At 40.4% G+C, this 22,889-nt stretch overlaps 1 protein-coding gene across 1 annotated transcript in view; it reads left to right on the forward strand.

Moving 5' to 3' along the window:
• The window catches only part of CHODL (chondrolectin), a 43,058-nt gene extending 21,330 nt beyond the window's left edge, over positions 1 to 21,728 (forward strand). The window contains exons 2-7 of the mRNA XM_032786020.2: positions 10,525 to 10,837; positions 11,620 to 11,777; positions 14,196 to 14,243; positions 14,662 to 14,745; positions 18,107 to 18,209; positions 21,572 to 21,728. Coding sequence (XP_032641911.1) covers positions 10,525 to 10,837; positions 11,620 to 11,777; positions 14,196 to 14,243; positions 14,662 to 14,745; positions 18,107 to 18,209; positions 21,572 to 21,656 — 791 coding nt within the window. The 3' untranslated portion in view covers positions 21,657 to 21,728. The remainder of the gene's footprint in view (positions 1 to 10,524; positions 10,838 to 11,619; positions 11,778 to 14,195; positions 14,244 to 14,661; positions 14,746 to 18,106; positions 18,210 to 21,571) is intronic.
• Positions 21,729 to 22,889: the final 1,161 nt, after the last annotated feature.

Consider the following 22,889-nt stretch of genomic DNA (forward strand, 5'->3'; position numbering starts at 1 on the left):
AGGCTCTGCCATGGTTTTCCCATGAGACCTTGGACAAGTCACTTAAATTTTCTGTGCCCTAATTTCCAATCTGGAAAACAATACTTCCTTCCCCCACCTTTCACTGTCTTGTCTATTTGGATTGTAAAATCTTGGGGGCAGGGACTGTCTCTATAACAATGGAGCTTTGATCTTGGTTGGAGAGTCTAGGTCAGCAGATCTCAACACGCAGCCCACAGGCCTCATGCGGCCCAATTAGCACACATCTGCGGCCCAGCTCAGCTGTGTGCTAAAGGCCAAGGTGTCCAGGTTCCTGGCTGCCCGGTGTAGAGGGGTCTGGGCTGCCTCATGGGGTAGGGGCTGCTAGCTGGGCCTGCAGGGTCAGGGGTCCGGGGCTCCTGGCTGACCTCATGGGGTCAGGGGTCTAGGACTCCCAGCCAGTCACGGGGGGGGGGAGGGGGGTCAGGAGCCAAGGGTCTGGGCCAGCCACCCAGTCCAGTGAGCTGTGAGATCTGGGGCAGCGGCAGGGGCCTGAGGTTGGGACACCTGGCCAGCCCTATATAATGGCGGTCCAGGGCTCCTGGCTGGTCCCATGTACTCCGTGGTCTGGGGCAGCTGCGCAGTGGGAGTTCGGATCAGCTGCCTGGCCCGCCTACTCTCCAACCTCAGGGCTGCTGGCCAGCCCCGCAGGGTCCAGGGCTGGGGCAGCTGGGCAGCCCTGCAAGCTCTGAGGGCTGGGACAGCCATGTAGTGGGGGTTCAGGACAGGCAGTTGGCCTGCCCTGCATGGCGGGAGTCTGGGGTCAGGGCAGCCAGCCAGACCCACAGGGTCTGGGGCAGATGCCCAAGGCTGGCAGTCGGCTGGCCCCGTGCAGTAGAGGTTCGGGCTTGGAGTCTGGGCTGCCACTGCATATGCAACCCACAATGTGTAATAAGTTGAGAACCACTGGTCTAGGTGCTAATATAATACAAATAATAACATGATTTTATAGTATTATAGTGCAAATTTCCTTATTGTCTCCTCAATCCTTCTGTACAGGATTGTATTTGTTAATGTCCAATTCATGCTAAATTCACTGTCCTACTCAGTACTACATCACTTGCAAAATATCTGAGATGCTTGAAAATGATATACCGGCATTTCTGGTCCTTTCCATAGACTGATACTGTATTTGGAAGGTATATGTATCTTAATCTTTCGAGTTAGAGCCTATTAATAATGGTCTATATTTTTTATCCTTTTCATACAAGTCTATATTTCCCACATCTTATCGCATATGACAGTAGCACAAAAGCAGGCCTTTTTTTTTTTTTTTAAGGCTATAAAAAAGTATTAGCCTATGGCTAGTCAAGTGGACAGTTGCCTTAATACACACAATCCACATCCTTCAAAGTCATAAAGTGCTTAAATTCTAACTAAAACGGTCACTTGCTGTTTTATGTGATCAGACAATGTATTCTGCCACATGGTTAATTCTATGGGATCCCATCAATAAACCATAAAAAAGGGTTAAAACGTTCAAAAATTACAGATGCAAACTAACATTTCACTACTCATAAAGGGACTGATTTTAAAGATATGATAGTATTCAGAAGTTGCAAAGAAAGCATTTTTCCTTGTCAGTAAGCTAAGGCACTTATTTTATAGTACAGTAGCCCTATTATGCTAGATGCTTTACAAACAGAGGTGGTCCCTGCCCCTAGGAGTTTACGCTGTAATGAGATAGGATCTTAAGGACACTGGGGAATACTAGGGATAGTTTCTATTAAAATGTTATGTCTTCTGGTGTAGTAAGTTAATATACTAGCCTCTCACTTCTAAAGACCTCTAGGGGAATCCTATTTTGGTAATAATTCAGACCATTATTGGGATAGCTTTCACAAAATCTGACTCGGTTATGCCTAGTCAGCTCTAGCCAATACAATTACTCATTCACTTTAATAATCATTGCATTGCCCACAATTTTTTAAATTAAAAACCACTTTTATTTTGTTTTTTTTCCCCTAATAATATAGCTGAGGTAAATGAAATTCACTGTCACTACAGAAAATATATGCCTTTCATATGAACTTAACCAAAGTCTTCCACTCAAACATATGTGCTAGGTTTCAATTTGAAAATTAAAAATCTGTAAAGCCAGAATAACTTCTCAAATGATTTAGATCAGGTATTGGCAACCTTTGGCACACGGCTCGGCAGGGTAAGCACACTGGCAGGCTGGGCCAGTTTGTTTACCTGCTGCGTCCACAGGTTCGGCCGATCACGGCTCCCACTGGCCGCAGTTTGCTGCTCCAGGACAATGGGGGCTGTGGGAAGCGGCAGCCAGCATATCCCTCAGTCTCAAGTTGCAGTACAGGAGGTTTAGGTTGGCTGTTAGGAAAAATATTTTTACTAGGAGGGTGATGAAGCACTGGAATGGATTACCTGGGGAGGTGGTGGAATCTCTTTCCTTAGAGGTTAAGGCCAGGCTTGACAAAGCCCTGGCTGGGATGATTTAGTTGGGGATTGGTCCTGCTTTGAGCAGGGAGTTGTACTAGATGACCTCCTTAGGTCCCTTCCAACCCAGATATTCTATGATTCTAATGCATTCAAAATAAAAAAAATAGATTCATATACCCATTCTGTCCAGCAGCCATGTTTTAGGGCAGAGAAATCATTATTCATTATACAGTGTGAAAATAGTCTCCCTGATTGTGATGTTTTATCTGCACCCAAATTAGCCTCTGCATTTATAAGTGGTAACATATTGTTGGTGTTGAATTTTAAGTGAGAGATTATGAATTTTATAGTACATAGCAGAGGGGCATTGCTGGCATATGATGGCGTATATTACATTGGTGGATGTGCAGGTGAATGATGGTGTCGCTGGTGTAGGACCTAACCAGATCAGCCATACCATCACTGGTTCATTCACCTGCACATCCACCAATGTAATATACGCCATCATATGCCAGCAATGCCCCTCTGCTATGTACTATAAAATTCATAATCTCTCACTTAAAATTCAACACCAACAATATGTTACCACTTATAAATGCAGAGGCTAATTTGGGTGCAGATAAAACATCACAATCAGGGAGACTATTTTCACACTGTATAATGAATAATGATTTCTCTGCCCTAAAACATGGCTGCTGGACAGAATGGGTATATGAATCTATTTTTTTTATTTTGAATGCATTAGAATCATAGAATATCTGGGTTGGAAGGGACCTAAGGAGGTCATCTAGTACAACTCCCTGCTCAAAGCAGGACCAATCCCCAACTAAATCATCCCAGCCAGGGCTTTGTCAAGCCTGGCCTTAACCTCTAAGGAAAGAGATTCCACCACCTCCCCAGGTAATCCATTCCAGTGCTTCATCACCCTCCTAGTAAAAATATTTTTCCTAACAGCCAACCTAAACCTCCTGTACTGCAACTTGAGACTGAGGGATATGCTGGCTGCCGCTTCCCACAGCCCCCATTGTCCTGGAGCAGCAAACTGCGGCCAGTGGGAGCCGTTGAGTTATTGATGAAAAATGTTAATATAGATTGGTCTCAAGATCAATGCCTGAGGAACCTCCACAAGTACCTTCCCTCCAGCCTGACAGTTCATCTTTCAGTATGACCCATTTTGGCCTTCCTTTACCGAGTTCCTTTACCCACCTTTTAGTATTTCTGATATTAATAGATTCATAGACTCTAGGACTGGAAGGGACCTCGAGACGTCATTGAGTCCAGCCCCTTGCCTCATGGCAGGACCAAATACTGTCTAGACCATCCCTGATAGACATTTATCTAACCTACTCTTAAATATCTCCAGAGATGGAGATTCCACAACCTCCCTAGGCAATTTATTCCCAGTGTTTAACCCCTGACAGTTAGGAACTTTTTCCTAATGTCCAACCTAAATCTCCTTGCTGCAGTTTAAGCCCATTGCTTCTTGTTCTATCATTAGAGGCTAAGGTGAACAAGTTTTCTCCCTCCTCCTGATGACACCTTTTTAGATACCTGAAAACTGCTATCATGTCCCCTCTCAGTCTTCTCTTTTCCAAACTAAACAAACCCAATTCTTTCAGCCTTCCTTCATAGTCATGTTCTCAAGACCTTTAATCATTCTTGTTGCTCTTCTCTGGACCCTCTCCAATTTCTCCACATCTTTCTTGAAATGCGGTGCCCAGAACTGGACACAATACTCCAGTTGAGGCCTAACCAGCACAGAGTAGAGCGGAAGAATGACTTCTCATGTCTTGTTTACAACACACCTGTTAATGCATCCCAGAATCACGTTTGCTTTTTTTGCAACAGTATCACACTGTTGACTCATATTTAGCTTGTGGTCCACTATGACCCCTAGATCTCTTTCTGCCATACTCCTTCCTAGACAGTCTCTTCCCATTCTGTATGTGTGAAACTGATTGTTCCTTCCTAAGTGGAGCACTTTGCATTTTCTTTATTGAACTTCATCCGGTTTACCTCAGACCATTTCTCCAATTTGTCCAGATCATTTTGAATTTTGACCCTGTCCTCCAAAGCAGTTGCAATCCCCTCCCAGTTTGGTATCGTCTGCAAACTTAATAAGCGTACTTTCTATGCCAACATCTAAGTCATTGATGAAGATAATTGAACAGAGCCGGTCCCAAAACAGACCCCTGCGGAACCCCACTTGTTATACCTTTCCAGCAGGATTGGGAGCCATTAATAACACTCTCTGAGTACGGTTATCCAGCCAGTTATGCACCCACCTTATAGTAGCCCCATCTAAATTGTATTTGCCTAGTTTATCGATAAGGATATATGCGAGACCGTATCAAATGCCTTACTAAAGTCTAGGTATACCACATCCACCGCTTCTCCCTTATCCACAAGGCTTGTTATCCTATCAAAGAAAGCTATCAGATTGGTTTGACACGATTTGTTCTTTACAAATCCATGCTGGCTATTCCCTATCACCTTACCACCTTCCAAGTGTTTGCAGATGATTTCTTTTAATTACTTGCTCCATTATCTTCCTGGCACAGAAGTTAACTAACTGGTCTGTAGTTTCCTGGGTTGTTTTATTTCCCTTTTTATAGATGGGCACTATATTTGCCCTTTTCCAGTCTTCTGGAATCTCTCCCGTCTCCCATGACTTTCAAAGATAATAGCTAGAGGCTCAGATACCTCCTCTATTAACTCCTTGAGTATTCTAGGATGCATTTCATCAGGCCCTGGTGACTTGCAGGCATCTAACTTCTAAGTGATTTTTAACCTTGCTCTTTTTTTTTTTATTTTATCTTCTAAACCTACCCCCTTCCCATAAGCATTCACTATGTTAGATATTCCTTCAGACTTCTCAGTGAAGACCGAAACAAAGAAGTCATTGAGCATCTCTGCCATTTCCAAGTTTCCTGTTACTATTTCTCCCCCCTCACTGAGGAGTGGGCCTACTCTGTCCTTGGTCTTCCTCTTGGTTCTAATGTATTGATAGAAAGTCTTCTTGTTTCCCTTTATTCCCATAGCTAGTTTGAGCTCATTTTGTGCCTTTGCCTTTCTAATCTTGCCCCTGCATTCCCGTGTTATTTGCCTATATTCATCCTTTGTAACCTGACCTAGTTTCCATTTTTTATATGACTCCTTTTTATTTTGTAGGTCATGCAAGATCTCGTGGTTAAGCCAAGGTGGTCTTTTGCCACATTTTCTCCCCACTTTGCCACATTAATCCCCATTTTCGCCAGTTTGACTAATAAATTCCCATGTGGAACTTTATCAACTGCTTTGCTGAACAGATTAGATCTATTGCAATTCCTTTGTCTAAGTAGTATCCCAGTAGAGCCTCTTTTACCTTATTTCCCCAAGTGACTGGGACCCAAACAGATTCTGTTTCATCCATTCCATCACTTCTGATTTCTTTACAGTCTACCTTATCATTAATATACAATGCTACTCTACCATCTTTATCTTTATTTCTGTCTTCCCTGAATAGCACACACCCTTCAATACCCGTATTCTATTCAGGACTACTATTCCACCATGTGTTCGTTATTCCTATAATAGCTGGTTTTACTTCCTGTACCAGTAGTTCTAGTTCCTCCATTTTGTTACCCAGGCTCCTTGCATTGGTGTGAAGACATCTTAGTTGTTTCTGTTTGACTTCACCCACATTCCTTGCCCTATTATTAGGTACAGTCATTTCACTGCCAGTATCACCTACCTGACTGTTACTGTCATTGATATTGGCACCATCTTTCCTCTTGATATCCAATCTCCTATCCTCTGTTGTTCCTTTTTCCAATGCTGTATCCTCTCTTACTTGATTTTCTTCCCTCTCAATGTTAGAGATATGACAATTTCATGAGCATTTCCCAGCTGTCTCCCTCAAATTCCTAGTTTAAAGCTCTTTTAATCAGTTGTGACAAGCTCCATACCTGAAGGTTGGTAAGGCTCCATACCTGAGGATTGGGTGTAAGCAGTCTTCCAGATATTAAATTCTGAACTGAACTCTACTTGAGTGGAGTCCATCGTATGAGAAAAGTCTTCTGTCCATCATTGCCTCCTAGTTGTTGAACATCCCAAAGCCCTCCTTATAGCACCACTGCTTGAGCCATCTGTTGATGATCATAATCTTGTCTTCTCTTCTCTTCTAGAGGCAGAATCCCACTGAAGATCACTTGAGCCTCCATTTCTTTACGTGTCTTCCCCAGCCTGGCATGGCTTTCCTTTGTATGTTCTGGCAAGAATCTGCAAGAAGGACAATCAGTAGATTCTTTTCTGCTCTAGTTAGGATCCTCTTCAGTCTCAGGACCAGATCCCGAATCACAGCTCCCAGCAGACAGCACACATTTCTGTTCTCTGGATCAGCTCTGGTGACAGGCCTATCTGTTTTTAATAGGGAGTCCCCACCATGCAGACCTACCTCTTGGGAGCCAGGTGCACAGAACAAGAGGAGAATAAATCCCTAATATTTAACTGGAAAGTTAGAAGAATAAGTCACTGGGCAAGTGATCTTCAGAATCTATATATACTTTTCAATTCAAGTTTATAGGTTTACCCCTCTATTTAGATCACCTAACATTTTCCATTATAAAGATTCTTGCAACCTAAATAATTTAGTATTGATTTCAATCTTGGGATATTTTGCTTTAAATAAGGCAAGGGCTACTCATTGAATGATGAGGATAAAAATATTCAACATCTATCTCATTTCCTGTTCATGGTCCATCTTGTGCACTGAATGAGGCAGAGGTCCAGTGGAAAAACTAATATGTGATTATATAATTAAAAGCTGTATCATAATGCATGTGTACAAATGACACAAGTTAAGTTAAATAGCACAGGGCAATCTTAATGTTCATATTTCCTAACTTTTGAATGCTTGACTTTGCAACCTTAATAATGTTCTTTGACTATATTGTTTATTTTAAGGAAAATAATCTTTAAAAGGAACTGGGTAAAATCAAATTCTGTTATGCACATCTATAACAACTCCTCAATGTGCATCATTATCAGGGTTTGAACCCTGAACCTTCAGCACTGCTAGAACTACAGGACTTATTTCTTTAGCAGGTAGGAGGAAAAAGCTATTATCTTGGGAGAGGAGATAGGACTGGACCTCTGGATCCATATGCAGAATCTGGGAGCCATTGTCAGGCCAAGTCCCATCAGAATTTCTGCCTCCCAACTTTTGAGGAAGTTGTCTTCTTGAAGGGTTGTCTGTGCAGTATGTGGAGCTGATGTAAGCCTGGCCTTAGGTTAGAGTATTCATGTTGGGTTATTATTTTGGCAGGTTGTCACACTTTTGCTGCCTATCAAAGTGACAGAAGGGAAATGATGATTTTTCTAAAGTTTATACTGCCACCAAACCTGAACAGAATTTCATCGGACAAAGAAAAGGCACTTCTGTGACCTGAGGGATTTCTCCCTTTTGGATTTCAAAGGCCTACTTCAAACAATGGAAGTATTAGCACTTTTCAAGAAAGGTCATAAGAATAATTTATTATGTAAAGAGGTAGCCAAACTAAATATAGGAGTCATCCCTACAACACAGAAGAGCCACATTTGTTTTTCATTGAAAATCTGTAGCAGTGGGAGTTACCTTTGGACTTAGCTAGATGGATTTGATCATACTAACTATTGCTTAATGAATTCTGGCTATTAACTGGAAGTTCCAGAAATTATGCTATATACGTCTATAAATGGACAGAAGCAGCTACTATGCAGTATGCAAATGTAACCTGCTTCTGAGGAATCATACACAGTATGCCTGATTTTACATTTATGTGAATTAAGAATAACTTAATGGAGGAAAATCAGACCCACTGTGTACTCACTCTGTGGGGTGTAGCCCACGAAAGCTTATGCTCAGATAAATTTGTTAGTCTAAGGTGCCCCAAGTACTCCTGTTCTTTTCACTCTTTCATGAAGACCTACTTTTGTTATTTCTTGTTTTGTCATTCTCATATTATAAAAGCCATTTTGATTGAAATAATATGGTTACACTTTGTGTATGGAAAAACATTTAGGGAAAATTAAATTTAAGTTGCATAATGATGTTTCTGTGTCCTAATTACAAAAATGTATACATTTATCAAGCTAAATAAGATAAAACTTTTTCAGATATAAAGTCACTGGGGTGTTTACCCTGATCTGTTAACATTTATTATGGTTAAAAACTGAAATATACAAAAGATGTGGATTTTTTCAAGTAAAAATAATCATTTATGCTCCTCTTCAACAAATATGGCTTAAGAACAACTTATTTTTTACAGGTTTAATGGTAAAATTGTTTTCTGTTTGTGTTCAAACAGTCTAGATAATTATAGTAATTTCTTATTACTTCTGTAAGGTCTTTGTTAACTTTACAAAATACTGTAATTTGCACATTTTCTATGTTGGAATTGGAACAGAAAAGAAAAATAATTCTTTTAAAAGAGGCTTTTAGTTAGTCCAACTACAAGATGTCTAAAAGAAATTGCTTTAAGTCTTAAAATAAAAATCAAGATCACTATACATACAGCTGGTACATGTTTAAACATCAATGGACTTCAGCAGCACTCACCACATTATATATATAGATGACACCACTGATTTGCTCTGATTTGAATCATTTGTCATTTTAGATTCAAAGTATAAGTTTTAAAAGAAGTCAATAGCAAATACAGTATGGTAAGCACACATTTCAACTGCTTTTGGAAGAAAGTAAATATATAATAAGTGCAGTTTCACTTTCTTTACCTTGCAGTTTCATTTAAAAAAAAAAAAAAAAAAAGAGTCATTGGAGCGTTTGGTTTGATCCTTTAAACAGATTTATCAACTGAAGTTTAAGTAAATATTTGTTTGTGTGAACACATTAGATTTGATGCTTTCTGAAAATATTTTGATTATATTGTTCTGCTTGTTGTAGATGAGGTCTCTCATGGAATTAGCTCATTCCAGCTTCACAGTGCCCTCTGCAGGCTGGTGATCCACCTGTCCTCTGGCCCCTGCCTCCTGGACCAGGTGCCCCTTTATCTGGGGTGCTGCCCCCGGCAGTAACCCCTTTCTCTCAGGGTCTCCCCTCCCTGGGGAACCTCCAAACACTATCCCCACCTTGCCTCAGTACCAGGCTATTGCCAGTCATCATCTAGCCCCACGCCCTGGGGCAGGCTGCAGTATCAGCCTACTCATCATTGACAAGGTTGGGTTTGGACCTGCTGCCTTTGCCTACCCCGGGGCTGCCCTCTGCAACCCCCAGTACCTATTAGCCCAATGCTAGGCCGCAGCCTGGGGCTTTCCAGGCTGGAGCTCTCCAGTACCTCAGCCTTTCCGCAGTCTTGGTCCACTCAGATACCCTGTCTCTAGCTCCCTGCAGCCAGGCCGATCTCCCTCTATAGGCAGAGAGAGACTGTTTGGGCTTCTGGCTCACAGCCTCTTATAGAGACCAGCTGGCCCTGATTGAGGCATGGCCCCAGCTGTTACTGCCTTCCCGGCCTCAGCCCAGGCTTTCCTTCCCGGCCTCAGCCTTCTCCCAGGGCTGGCTTTAAGCCCTTCAGGGCAGGAGCAGGGGACCACCCTGCTACACTTGGCTATGTATTGTTGTGGTCTCATGTACCATCTGTAGTTTCCATTGACTGCATTGAACATGCCTGGAGATAGGGGTAAAACTATAAATATTGGGGAATCCAAACAAGCAGGATTAGATAACTGACTGATGAAACTCATGACTTCCTTTAACAATGGAAATTTAGTGCCTAATTTTGTGTCTGTTAAAGTCAAATGGAATTTTGCCATTCATGCCAATAGAAGTGGGATTGTTCCCACATACAGCATTTTTAAAAAAAACAAATACTACTTTTAAGGAAGGGGCGCAACCCTGCAGTCCTTAAGAAAGGAATATTCCTATAGTTGTCAAAGGGATTCTCAATGGTTTCGATGGGACTTTCATCTGTTTAGGGATTTTAGGACAGGGACCAAGATGTGCATGATACCAGAAGTGTTAAAATTGGAGATAGGGGTTCAGCAGCATTAACCTAATCAAAATAAAGCATAACTTCCTTCAGTAAGTAGCAAGTAGAAATATAATTAATCTTCTTTGTCACGGTATTTAAGGTCAAAAAGTGTGTTATGAAGATATCAAGCATCCCTGTTACAAGATAGCCTACTTCCAGGACTTGTCAAGACGTGTGGGCTTTCAGGAGGCCCGTCATGCCTGTGAAATCGATGGTGGTGTGCTTTTAAGTCTGGAAAGTGAAACTGAACAGAAGCTCATAGAAAACATGTTACAAAACCTCACTAAGTCAGGCTCTGGGATTTCTGATGGTGACTTCTGGATTGGATTGTGGAGAAGCGGAGAGGGACAAGCAACATCAAGTGCTTGCCCTGAGCTCTACCAATGGACTGATGGAACCATTTCATCATTCAGGTAAAAGTCTGAGAGATTGCCTATAGTTTAAAGGTTTATGGAGGGAAACACAGTGTGTGGAGCACCCAAAAAAGTCAAATGTTTTGTGAATTGAAACATATAGAAAAGTTGGTCAGTGAGGCTAACAACATGCCCCTGCTGCTTCTTTACACAAAGAGAAGGCTGAGCCAATGGATCTGCATTTAGAGAAGTGGAAAGATGTCTCCGCAGTATGCTTGTCTCAGCCCCTGCTCCCAGCCTCATAGAAGTAAGGGCTCCACAGGCTTCCAGCTCTGTGGTGTTGGGAGGAGGCGGATGGGGAGGAAATGGCAACCAAACTCTGCTGGATTCTGGCCCTCAAACCAGAAGGTCAACAGCTGCGTAACTTAGTGCAGACTGTTTAGAGTAACTCACTCTGCCCACATCCCAGATTTTGGAAACCCCAATAGATTTCCTGAGTCAGCTAAAGACCAGTAGAACAAATGGCAACATTCAGGAGCCATAATCTGCAGGGCATCTGTGGGTAGGTGGCAGGGAAAGCAGGCATCAGAAAGCAAACATCTGCATGGATGCTCCTTCACTGCAGAAAGATGCTCTAAGATCTGCAAGACTGGAAGTAGACTCCCACACTGTTTCATGCAGGAGATGGGGGAAATGCAGCTTATTCTGCTTTAAGAGACAATGGAGCCTATGTACTATAACTTTCACTAGATTTCTGGATGCTTGTGAATGGTTCTATTAGATGATATGGTGGGCCTTTTATCTGCAAGAGTTTGAACATTATAATTTATATGCACTGCTAGAAATTGGTATACAGATGAGCCTTCCTGTGGAAGTGAAGCTTGTGTTGTGATGTATCATCAACCAACTGCAAACCCTGGCCTGGGGGGGCCTTACCTTTACCAGTGGAATGACGACAGGTGCAACATGAAGCACAATTTTATCTGCAAGTATAGTCCAGGTAAGAAAAAGCTAAAGTCAGATTTCACCTGTGGTATGTTAACAGAAAAGTCACTGCTTTAGCAGAAATTGTTGCGGATTTGGGAATCCTCAATATTTTGTGGAAAACTGTACTGACAGAACTTGAAAACAGGGTGAAAGGAATTGGCCAATGTTTTCATGTGAAATGTTGCCAAAATATTTTCACCATTTTCCAGTAATGCTGGTTCTCGCCCTCTGGCTCTGTCACTGACTTTCTGTGATGTCTTGGAAATGTCACTTAACCTAGCTGTAAAATGAATACAGGTAAATGGAATTCAGGGAGGTCCAGTGCAACAGGAAGAAAATTACACACATATATAGACACAGGCACATCAGTTCAGATGAGGACACAAGAGGCCAGGGATTTTTCAGTTTGGCTTAACCTCCAGAAATGACATGGGAATCTTTTCTGGATCCTGCATATTTCAGTTGAGGAGACTTAAAACTGGACAGCCAGAACAAGAAATTGGAAGCAAGCTTGAATTTTAGGCCCTAATGGTTTTTAGTTATAGTAGTCATGCTTGGCAGTAGATAAACACCACATTTCTTACCAGGATTATGGTACTCAAAGCATTACTGAATCTTAAATTGTCCACCGTGACCACAAAGAGAACATACAAATCCCAGTATAAATTTAGTCAAACTGCATACAAAAAACCAAACAAGTTGTAAACCATCCTCAAAGCCAGGCTGTATGTAAAACCCCACACTGAACCAGAGTTTGTGTTTAATCTGAACCTGCAGAGATTCCCATCCAATTGCTTCTTACAAAATCAGGCTCTAATCACAAAAGTGACAAGGTGTATATTACAAACTGGAATGTCGTTTACACCTTACAGACAGTAAATCTCAGTCTGCCTGCAAATTAGGGTCACTGTTTCAATTTCAGTGACATTTACAAATTTAGAAAAATCGGAGTAGGAGAACCAATTGATCTCCATTCCTAAAACTTCCTATTTCTGAAGTACTTAAATATGTCTTGTTTTTTCATCTTTACAATGGAACTATCAAAATTCATGCTGTGAGTTTGGCTCTGAGATTCATTAGGCAATCTTACTCAGCCAGCCTCCAAGCCTAATTGACACATTGCAATTTTTTGTTTTCTATGTAAATAATATCTTCAGGTGTGGGGTGGGGTGGGCTGGGGGAACCTCCCTTGATAGTGTTTAATGTCACAGGACTAGCTGTGGGTTTGAATCTCATTCACCTTGAAAGGATGTTGATCTTAATTATATAATAGTAGCTGTAATCACATTTAGTTTCTGAGCCAACTCCTCTTGCATCTTGATTTTCAGATCAAATTAAAAATTAATCCGCCCTTTTATGCTCCACAATTAGCTACTTCTAGAAGCAATAGTTTCTAGTACTTTAACATTTTTCTCCAAGCCATGTTCCAATTAACCAGTTTTTATCTGAGAAGCTGAAGTAATTGTTACTGTTGCAGTACATTTTATTACCTTTTTGAACTCTGAGCATTACTGTTTTGAGCTAAAGACCAGTAATACAACTGGTGTTCATAATCTTATAACATGGGAATGGTATCCAAATAATCATACAGATTCTACTTCTGCGATCATTCTCTCCATTCAAAATAATTTCAATAATCTATGGAATTCTTTGGACATAGATAATGCTACTGTCTCATTTCTACATCCTAACTGGCCTTTGCTGCATGTTTTGTAGTTATAGTTTCCAGTTGATTATCTTTCATTAGAAATGGAATATTAACCTCCTCTTCTGCAATGATTGCATTTCCTTACCACCCAATTTCTAATAGTTCATTGATGTATCTTTTTTTGATTTTAGGGATGTCTGAAGCAAAAATAAAAAAATAAAATAAAAAAATAAAAAAATTGATATCTTCTGTCAAAATATCTGGTTCATACTTCTCATTGCTCTACAGCTAATTTTTTGATAATCCTCTTGGAAACAAGAAAAGGTTTCTTTCGCCCACACTATCAAGACCACTGCCCATTTTAGTATGTTCTAGGATCCTCTGATTATAAGAGAAGAAATGAGATGTTAAGAAAAGCTAAATTCAGATTATATCTGACGCAAGAAAAGGGTGGGTTTCAATTATTCATCCAATAAATTAGTAGATTCCACAGGAAAAAATGAGCTTAAGGCAAAACTGCAGCATTCCTAGTTATCTAGGTTTGTACAGAAGTATGGACTAGAAGTAGTTTGATACCAACCCTTAACTTTTTAATATTTTGCATCAAACATTCTTCAGAAAGGTGCTTGCCAAATATTGAAATATGAAGTTAAAGAACTCTGCAATAATTGTGTTTTTTAAATGAACATGGGAGCATAGTTTTGAGCTATGGTACTATGTGTAAAACAATGTAAAAGATGTCTGTTTTATTACTCTTACATTGTCAAACGATTGATTTAACAGATAATGTCCTAGAAAAAGAACTAGGCGACAGAACAGACACAGATTATGGTAAGAAACTTTTAAAAAAAACTTTTAGCTTGAGTTGCAATGGCAAAGACATAATCTCATGAATCATTTACAGGCTCCAGGAAAGTTACATAGTTTTTTATTTTTTTAAACAGACTTGTGTTAGTAGTGGAACGTATTGAAAGAGAATCCTGCAGAGAGGAATATTTGCAGATGTAGTTTCAAATATATGGATGTAGTTCAAAACACAGCCGCTTTTAATTCCTATTCCATATGTAATCCTAACACACTAAAGTTCTGTAGACACATTTACTTCCAATAACTTATTCAATACTGAAACAGTTCAGATAACAAATATGAATCTGTTTTAATGTAAAAAACTATGAACAGATGCTACAATATGTAATTACCCCTCTTTCTATGGTTGCTATTTTTCTAATCTGTTTAACTTCTTTTTCAGAGGTTTTTCCATCAGTGACAGCAGGAAAGCCTTATGATGAAAACAAATCAGAAGATAATTCTCATGTAGTTGTTACTGAAACAGGTAATGTATTCATAGGGTTTTAATGTTCAGAGTAAAATAGTAACAGAGGATGGAGGGAATTAGAATGAGATATGCAACTTCCCCTGTTGATGGGAATTAGACAGTTTATTCCTTAGAGGTCTGCTGAAAATATACCTTTAAGGGGTGGCATCCACTTCTCATGAGTGCCCCCTGGCCAGGTGTGTTGTCTTCACTCTCTTAGTCTGTAGTGAGTTCTGTAGGTGGTTTCTTAGGCAGGTTTTCAACAACTCAGCCCTCTGGCCAAGTCACACATGCAATATGTATGTGAAACAAAACAGGCTTCTTCTGGTGTCCACTAGGGGCCTACCCCAGTACCCCTCCATTGGTATCTCTGTAGCCCTCCCTGGGCTCAGTCTTTAAATAGTCCCAGCCCTGGTATGGGGCTAGACCCCCCAGGGCTTCCTCCCTGGTGGCACTGTCTTCCTGCAGCCCTCCGTGGGCTCAGACCTTAATCAGTCTGGAAGCCCCTTCTGGGCTAGCCTCAAATAGTCCCTCAGTTCTGGTATGGCACCATACCTTTCTGGCCCCAGCAGTTCTTCTATCTTCAGTCCCAGCAGCCAGCCAGGAGCTCCCTCTTGCTCCCTGGTTCTTGCCAGCAACTGATCTGTCCATGGTACTGCTGCTCCATCACCCAGCCAGGAACACAGCCCTCATTCCTTCAGCTCCAGGCAGCAACTATCTGACTCTGGCTCTGCAGCTCCTTTTATATCACCCTCTTGGGCCATGACTGGCTGCTCCCTGTAGCCTCTCTCATTGTCTGCTTCTCTCCTCCACTCCACAGCCTTTCTAGGTCACTGGGAGGACTCAACTCCTCTTTGAGATGGAGTGGTGGTAGCACCCTGAGGCCTCCAGCAGTGAGCCTCTGAGCCTAGTTCACCCCATCACAACACCCTTGACTAATAATCCAAGACTTCTGATCAGTTTCTCTTAGTTGTTCTTGCAGGAATCAATGGCTGTGATTAGCTTTCTGGGAGGGAATACTCAACTATTTCAAATATTGCTACTTTGTCTTCAGCACTGCAATTGGATCTGCATGAACCTGGATCAGACCTTTGCCCCTCACCAATGCCCCTCTGAACTCAGTGGGTCTCTACCAGGGCACAGGGTTCTACCATTGTGGATTTGATTACAGGATCAGGCCTCAAATATCTCTGATACAGTCAAAGCCAGAAATGTGTAAAATGATTTAACACAAACATAAGACACTTGTTTTCTCTTTAGAAACTGAATTTTAGTGCTCACAAAAGGTGCCAGATTGATAGTTCTAGGGACTGAAGTGCTGTGTTACCTACCCAATAGCCCCAAGATACAGCAAGGTTCCCCATGTGCCCCAACCCATATCTGGAGGGATCATTTCTAGGTTGAGAGCATTTGAAAAACTGCCAAGAAAAGTGCCAACTGTGGTGTTGTTTTTTTGGGATGGGGCCATCTATCCGCTAAGAACTGTTCAGAGACCTACAAATTCATTTAATTTATGGATTGATGTCCTGCATGGTTCCAAGCAGTTCTTGAGCGGTGCTAAGTTCCCTCAACTCTCATAGACTTCAGTGGGCACTAAGGGCACTCAACATCTCCCTGGAGCAGCTCAACATCTTGCAGTATTGGGTCCTTGGTTCACTGAACAACTGAAAGATGGCAATAACTATCCACTACTGTCCATCTCAGCTGAATTTGAATCAGTTCTCTTGTTGTGAATGCCCAAGTGTCCCATTACCAGCCCCCCCCGGGATATCTTTACATGAGTCAATTAATTATTTTGTTGCCATTGTTGTCATTTTAAAGAATAACATTTTATTTTAAAATGTCATCATTGTTGTGCTGCTCTCTGATGTATAACGAGAATGCTCATAGACCGAGAAAGAAAAAAAAAATCCTGAAAAATGCTAGATAATGGAGAGGTAGAACATGGGGCTTACAATGGTGAATGGGAAAATAAGCAACAACAGTCAAAACCAACTATAGATCTCCATTTGCAGTTGCTTAGTTTCTCAGAGCAATTTTTCATCTGAGCACTCAGGGGCAGATGCTATTATAAATAAATTAATTAATTAATTAAATAAATAGGTACTATGCTTTTCAATGCGTGGCATACAAAGAGCCTGTGTTTAACACTAGTGCTATGGTATATAGAAAGCCAAATTATGATTAATAAATAAACTGGCCTTAAACATTTTCTCTTGCAAGTGAAAGTATATTCAAAAATAGTTGTATGCAGAGTACCAGCTTGTGGGTCAGGTTTAGATAACTACAAGTACCTTGTCTTGTGTATGGTAATAAAATGTGGGTATACAATTATTTAACATGTAATCACAGTTTCTCTCTTGGACCTGGAAGCTGATCCTATTAAACATACTGTACAATGATGATTGCTTGGTACTACATAGTGGTCAGTAAGCAGCAGTATGTTAAGTGTATGGTGGCATATTACCGAAGGGGCAAAACATGGTTCCTTCACACACAACAGCTGTCTCTGGAGTCTAAACATCCCTCTTCGTGAGCCCACTGTAAGCATTTGAGTAGAAAGGGCCTCACCCTTCCTATATCAAAGGAGACAATGCTTCAGGAATTGTTTTTGTTCTTTAACTGCAATGCTGAGAAAAGAAAAAAAGTTCAAATGGCATAAGGGCAGACTGTAACTTTTCAGTCTAGCCCAAGTAAGGAGCAATGCGTAGCAGTGCTGGTCCAGTAGAAGATCAGCGAACCAGTGGGGACTCAGAGTCACAGTTCTGCTCCTGCTTCCCTATTGCTCTGTGGGAGAAATAAATTACTTCACCTCTTTTCATGGAGCAGCTTACTCCCCACTAAGTACCAAGGTAGATACTGTGACCGGTGAGTAGGAGAGGTGGATCCAGGGCTCCTGATACCCTCTATCCATTCCTTTCCATGTTTTCACTGCAGAGTGGGTCAGATGAGTAGCTCCTGCTCTCCCGCTTTCAGCCAGAGTGAGTCACAGTCATGAGGGCTGTAAAGGGGAATTGGGGTAGGGAGTGGACCTGGGGCTTATGACTTCTTACTCCCTTGCATGGTAGAATAAGAGCTGTGACTATTCAGCCCACAGCATGTAATTGAGTGTATATTTTAGCTGCAGTGTAAGTATAATAAGATATGAATCTTATAAGGAAAACTACAGTATGCACCCTCTGGATATCATTTTCATAAAATATTGGGGGCTTAGTCTTATGCTCCTAATATAGTCACATCTTCCTTTAAAATTGATTAGCAGTCTTTCTACACAAGGAATTCAGAATTGAACTATGTGGGCGTATAGATAGATATAGTGAGATGGGACAGCGTCTTTCAATACAGTACGCACTAATGAGAGACTTTTTTTTCCTTGTAGGTATAATTCCAAATTTAATTTATGTTGTTATACCAACCATACCACTGCTGTTGTTGATATTAGTGGCTTTTGGTACTTGCTGTTTCCAGATGCTACACAAAAGGTAAATACTTTTAATACACTGGAACGAAATTGTCTTATAATGATGAATTCAGGTTTTCATTAGCAAGCTCTTCATACATAAAGAATGCTTATATCTCTCCCTTGCTTCCTTCTCAGTTGTGCTGTATGCATCTTATTGTCCCTGAGAATCCAAGCAATTTACTTATATCTGACAACTGAAAATTCACGTTCGTGGGTTTTTGCCAATGAAAAGGCTCTGGCCTAATGTAGATCCACAGATCCCTTAAAACACACTATGAGGAATTTTTCCAGTTCCAAGGAGGACAGTTTTTTCTGTCTCTACTGTTGCAATTTTCCCTTACTTCCTGCAGCCTGATCACAATCTATATTGGAACTGGTCTCTTGGGAATGACTTTGGGAGGCTTCACTGACATGGATCCTTCAGAAGGAGCACCCTACTCCCCCAACTTTCTGCACAAAGGGTGAATTCTTCCCCGGCTGAATGGGCATAAGCTGGTAGGAAAAGAACTTAAAGGGGTAGCAGCCTGATAAGTCTTGATTCGTTAGCCATCCAGAAAGAGCAAGAAAGATGCCACCAGAGCAGAAGAACTTCACAAAAACAAACATGTTTATGGGCAGCGTAATTACCTGGATTCCAACACTCAGCACTGAAATCACAGCAGCTAACATTTAAGAATGCATCTGTTTTGACACTAGTAGTCAGCACTTTGATTGGTGGTGGCGCCTCCCTCCTCCCAAGCACGTACATATGACTGTGATGCTAATACTTCATTCATGGCACTCCTCTGCCCCTGAATGTCAGCTTTGTGGGAAGGCAGGATTACTAACAACTCTGAAGACCCAGGGAATAGCCGATGGAAGAGTTTCTATAGTAAAATGGGGCGATGTTCCATGTGGGCTTTCTTTTAGCTTTTTTAAAATTTGGAAGGTTTAATTTTCTCTTTTTTTTGGTGGGTTTCAGTTTTAATTCTTCCTTGTGATACAGAAAACAAAATAAAAGGTAAGCAATTTCTGAAACTTTTAAAAAAATATTGCCCCAAATGGGAAACAATTTCCTGATATTTATATAAACTATCACTGTGGTATTCCCTGGCATCACACAGTTATTTAGTAATCCTATCCCTCCAGATGCATGAGACCTACATTAGAACATGTAAAGTATCCTAATGACGTGCACTTCCGTATAAAGAAGTGGAAGATTTGTATTTCCCAACCTCAGCAATAGTAACACATCAGGCAAATCCATACCTGCATACAACCACTATGATTACAGTGCTGACCAACAGGGTCTTGGTAGATTCCATGAAGATTGTGATGAAGGGTGCCCATTCATAACATTGTAAGGATTAGGAGATATATCTCACTTTGCATAACAGTGGGATTGGCCTTCCAGGTACGTATCATGGCAGGTTTACATTCATGATTTTTTTATAGCAGCTCATTCCACACTCTCCACTACCACGCAAAGGGTTTTAAAGGGTGAGTTAATGTCTTGCCTTTCTTTCCAGATAGACCATGCAAGAATGTGAGTGTGTGATGCATAGCCCACTGATGTCAATGGAAAGACTTGTTGACTTCAATGGGTTTTGGATCAGGCCCCTGAAACTGTAATAATTCATCCAAGAAAAGGATTTTGCACTTTCCAAGAGCTAGAAAGAGCAGAGCACAAGAAGTTGGGAACTCCAGTGCTTTCTGTGAGGAGTTCTACTCTGAAAGGAAGTTCCCAATTTACAAATGAGTCTCTTCTTCCTTTTTCTTTTGTAGGCTTTCATAGGAAGATGACCTTTCCTCTGAAAGGTTAGCTTGCTGTGGAGCCATAATCCATGCCTTCCGGGGCTTGCTTAGCTTGGAAGAACATGGACAGTTTTAACTGGTTTAGGTTCTTATAGGGTAGCAGTAAAGGGAAACAGAGCATCTCTCCTGTAATTAGTAGCAACAATCAGATCATTCATGCTTAGATGCTCTCCCTTTCCTTTCTTCCAGGGAAGCAAGGAGAAACTGCTTCACAGACCCATCTCCATTATCATCTGAATGCCTTGCAGAAAGTTTAAATTCCAACCTGGTATATGTCTCAGTTTCAATTATCATATTTCACAGTCAAAGCAACAATTTTAGATAATATCCTCAAACTATTTATTGCTCCTTACTTAACATTATTCCTGGAAATTGTATGCAGAGTCAGATCCTCCACTGCTGGCAATAGCCACAGCTTCACTGAACTCATTGGAGATATACAGCAACTTAAGTTCTCATCCATGATATTTAGACATGTTGTATTGGAGAGTGCATATTTTAATTGTTTTTTTGCTGAGATGACTTTCCATTCAGGGTACCTCAGACATAAATGAACAAAATGGGTTGGATTCACTAGTGTAAAACTGGAGTAAAGCTTGGAAGCATACATCCCAGCTCCAAAGCCCACTGAAGTAAATGGGAATCTTTTCAATTACTCTAATTACCCCCCACCCTTTTGGAAAAAATAAAAAACTGAAATATGTCTGGGAGCCAAAGCATTTTGATTTTGAACTGCTGCCATGGTATCACATGGGCAGTGTAGTTTGCTCCCATTCTCCTGTAAAATCTGGGCTTCCTGATCTGATATCATATCCCAGGATGCACTAGTTTCCCCTCTAGGTGAGGGGAAGTGATGCATCATGTCAGTCGCGTGGTTGAGGTGCATCCTGGAAGTCGCTGGCCATAATGTATCATGCAAGATGAAGTCTGGCTGGGGATCCCAGTGGGAATGTAAGGTGCTGGGTGGCATTTCAGAACTGACTTTTACAGACTTCCATTTTTTGATGAAAAAATATTTTTCAGTGGAAAGTAAACACTTTTTATTATGCAATACCCCAATTTTCCATGAAAAAACAATGTTGATGGAAAATTCTTTGACCAACCATAATTAGGACTTTTCTACCAGTTCATCACTAAGAGTCTTCTCCAATGCCCATTGATTTTAGTAGAAAATGGATCAAGTCTTAAAGGAAAGATTTTGTCCTACTTGTTCATGTTGAGGAAAACCTTGCCACTGGAACTTCTCTCAGCATAAGATACTGCTTAACATGGGGAGGGTGGCAAAATCTGAACCTAAACAATCTAGTACAACATTGACAATCTCTACAGGGAGACAAAATAATTTACTCTCCTTTCAAACATAATTTAGTGGCTTCTTTACCTTTGCTGATCACTGTTGTGATGCATTTCGGCAGATCTTATGTATAACTTTATTGTAGGAGGGGAAAGTACTTTAAATCAATAACAGAGACAACTCTGATTTAATGGATGGATGCAAGTCTGACATATCCTGACCTAGCTGCATCCTAAATCTGAGCCACAGAGAGAGCAAATGAATTGAAATTATTTTATATTTTTATTTTTCAGTAAAGGAAGAACAAAAACCAGCCCAAACCAGTCCACATTATGGATTTCAAAGAACCCCAGGAAGGACAGTACCATGGAGGTATAACAATTTAATGACTGAAAACAAAGCAAAAATAATATTTTACAGTCAGGCTCTATTATAATGTCATCTCAGCACATTAGCTTGGAATGGCTTGAGATTGCAATGGTTCAGCAAGATGAACTGTAAGCTCCCCCTTGAGGCAACTATTCAGATCAGTTTTGTATGTAACATTTGATTATTAATTAAATGAAACATGTCATGCTAAATAAAGAAAGAGGATGTGTCTATTTTGCTAAGAGCAGTAACTTGTTTCCAACTGAGCAGTGGAATGGACAATGCATTTGAAGTTTGTAGGGGGAAATATCTACAATATGTGTTAGTTTTAACATTGTTTTTACTAATCATAACATTTTTATTTCCTGTAGTCCCTCATACATTCTACTTTAATTGATGTACTGTAAATTGTATGGACATAAATTTACAGTGTAATAAAATAATTTATCTTTGCATAAATATTTGATAAAAATGGATTGCTCAGTTATTTACTTGCATGTTTTCAAGATCGCTCTTGATTCTTTAGGCTCAGATTTTATTTTTATCCTGTAGCTCATGCTCATTAGCAGAGACAGTTTCCAATGCCGTGATATTGATCTGCAGTGGCAAAAGTCAAGTATTCAGGAAAATCACTTGACGCTGCATCATGAGTGCACTTTGCAAGTGGATGGCCATATCTTTTTGATACATTTCTCCAGAGTGGACATAAATCAGTCTACCAACCATAAGATATGATTTAAATGCAGCCTTTAATAGCTATACTGAAACTATATTAATTTTTATTTTCTTTGAAAAGACAAAAATTATAACTATCACTGTAGTATGAAGTCTGAGATGTCAGTGAATCTTTTATATTAAAATTATGCTTAAAATGAAAGTCAAAAGATTATAAAAAACAGGAGCGAATAGATTTTTCTAGTAATAATGCATTTTAGAATCACATAAGAAAACACATATTTTAATATTGATATATTAAAATCGATATTACAAGAAAATTGCTTTCCCCTAATATGCCGTGGTGATACTCTGATGGTATTAGTATCTTTAAATTGTGTACTTTTAGGCATTTTTAATGACATTAATGTCCATTCTTTTTTATTTTGTCCTTGGTTTCACACCAATTATCTTTGTCCCTTGTAAATGCGGTGTTGTCTGTTAATTAGAACCAGAATTTAGAAAAAAAAAGTTGGGTCATCTGTTAAATTTTGTTTCTTAAAGCTCAGAGGTAAGTTTTCCATTGAC

Source organism: Chelonoidis abingdonii, chromosome 1, assembly GCF_003597395.2.
Source record: "Chelonoidis abingdonii isolate Lonesome George chromosome 1, CheloAbing_2.0, whole genome shotgun sequence".
NCBI lineage: Eukaryota > Metazoa > Chordata > Testudines > Testudinidae > Chelonoidis > Chelonoidis abingdonii.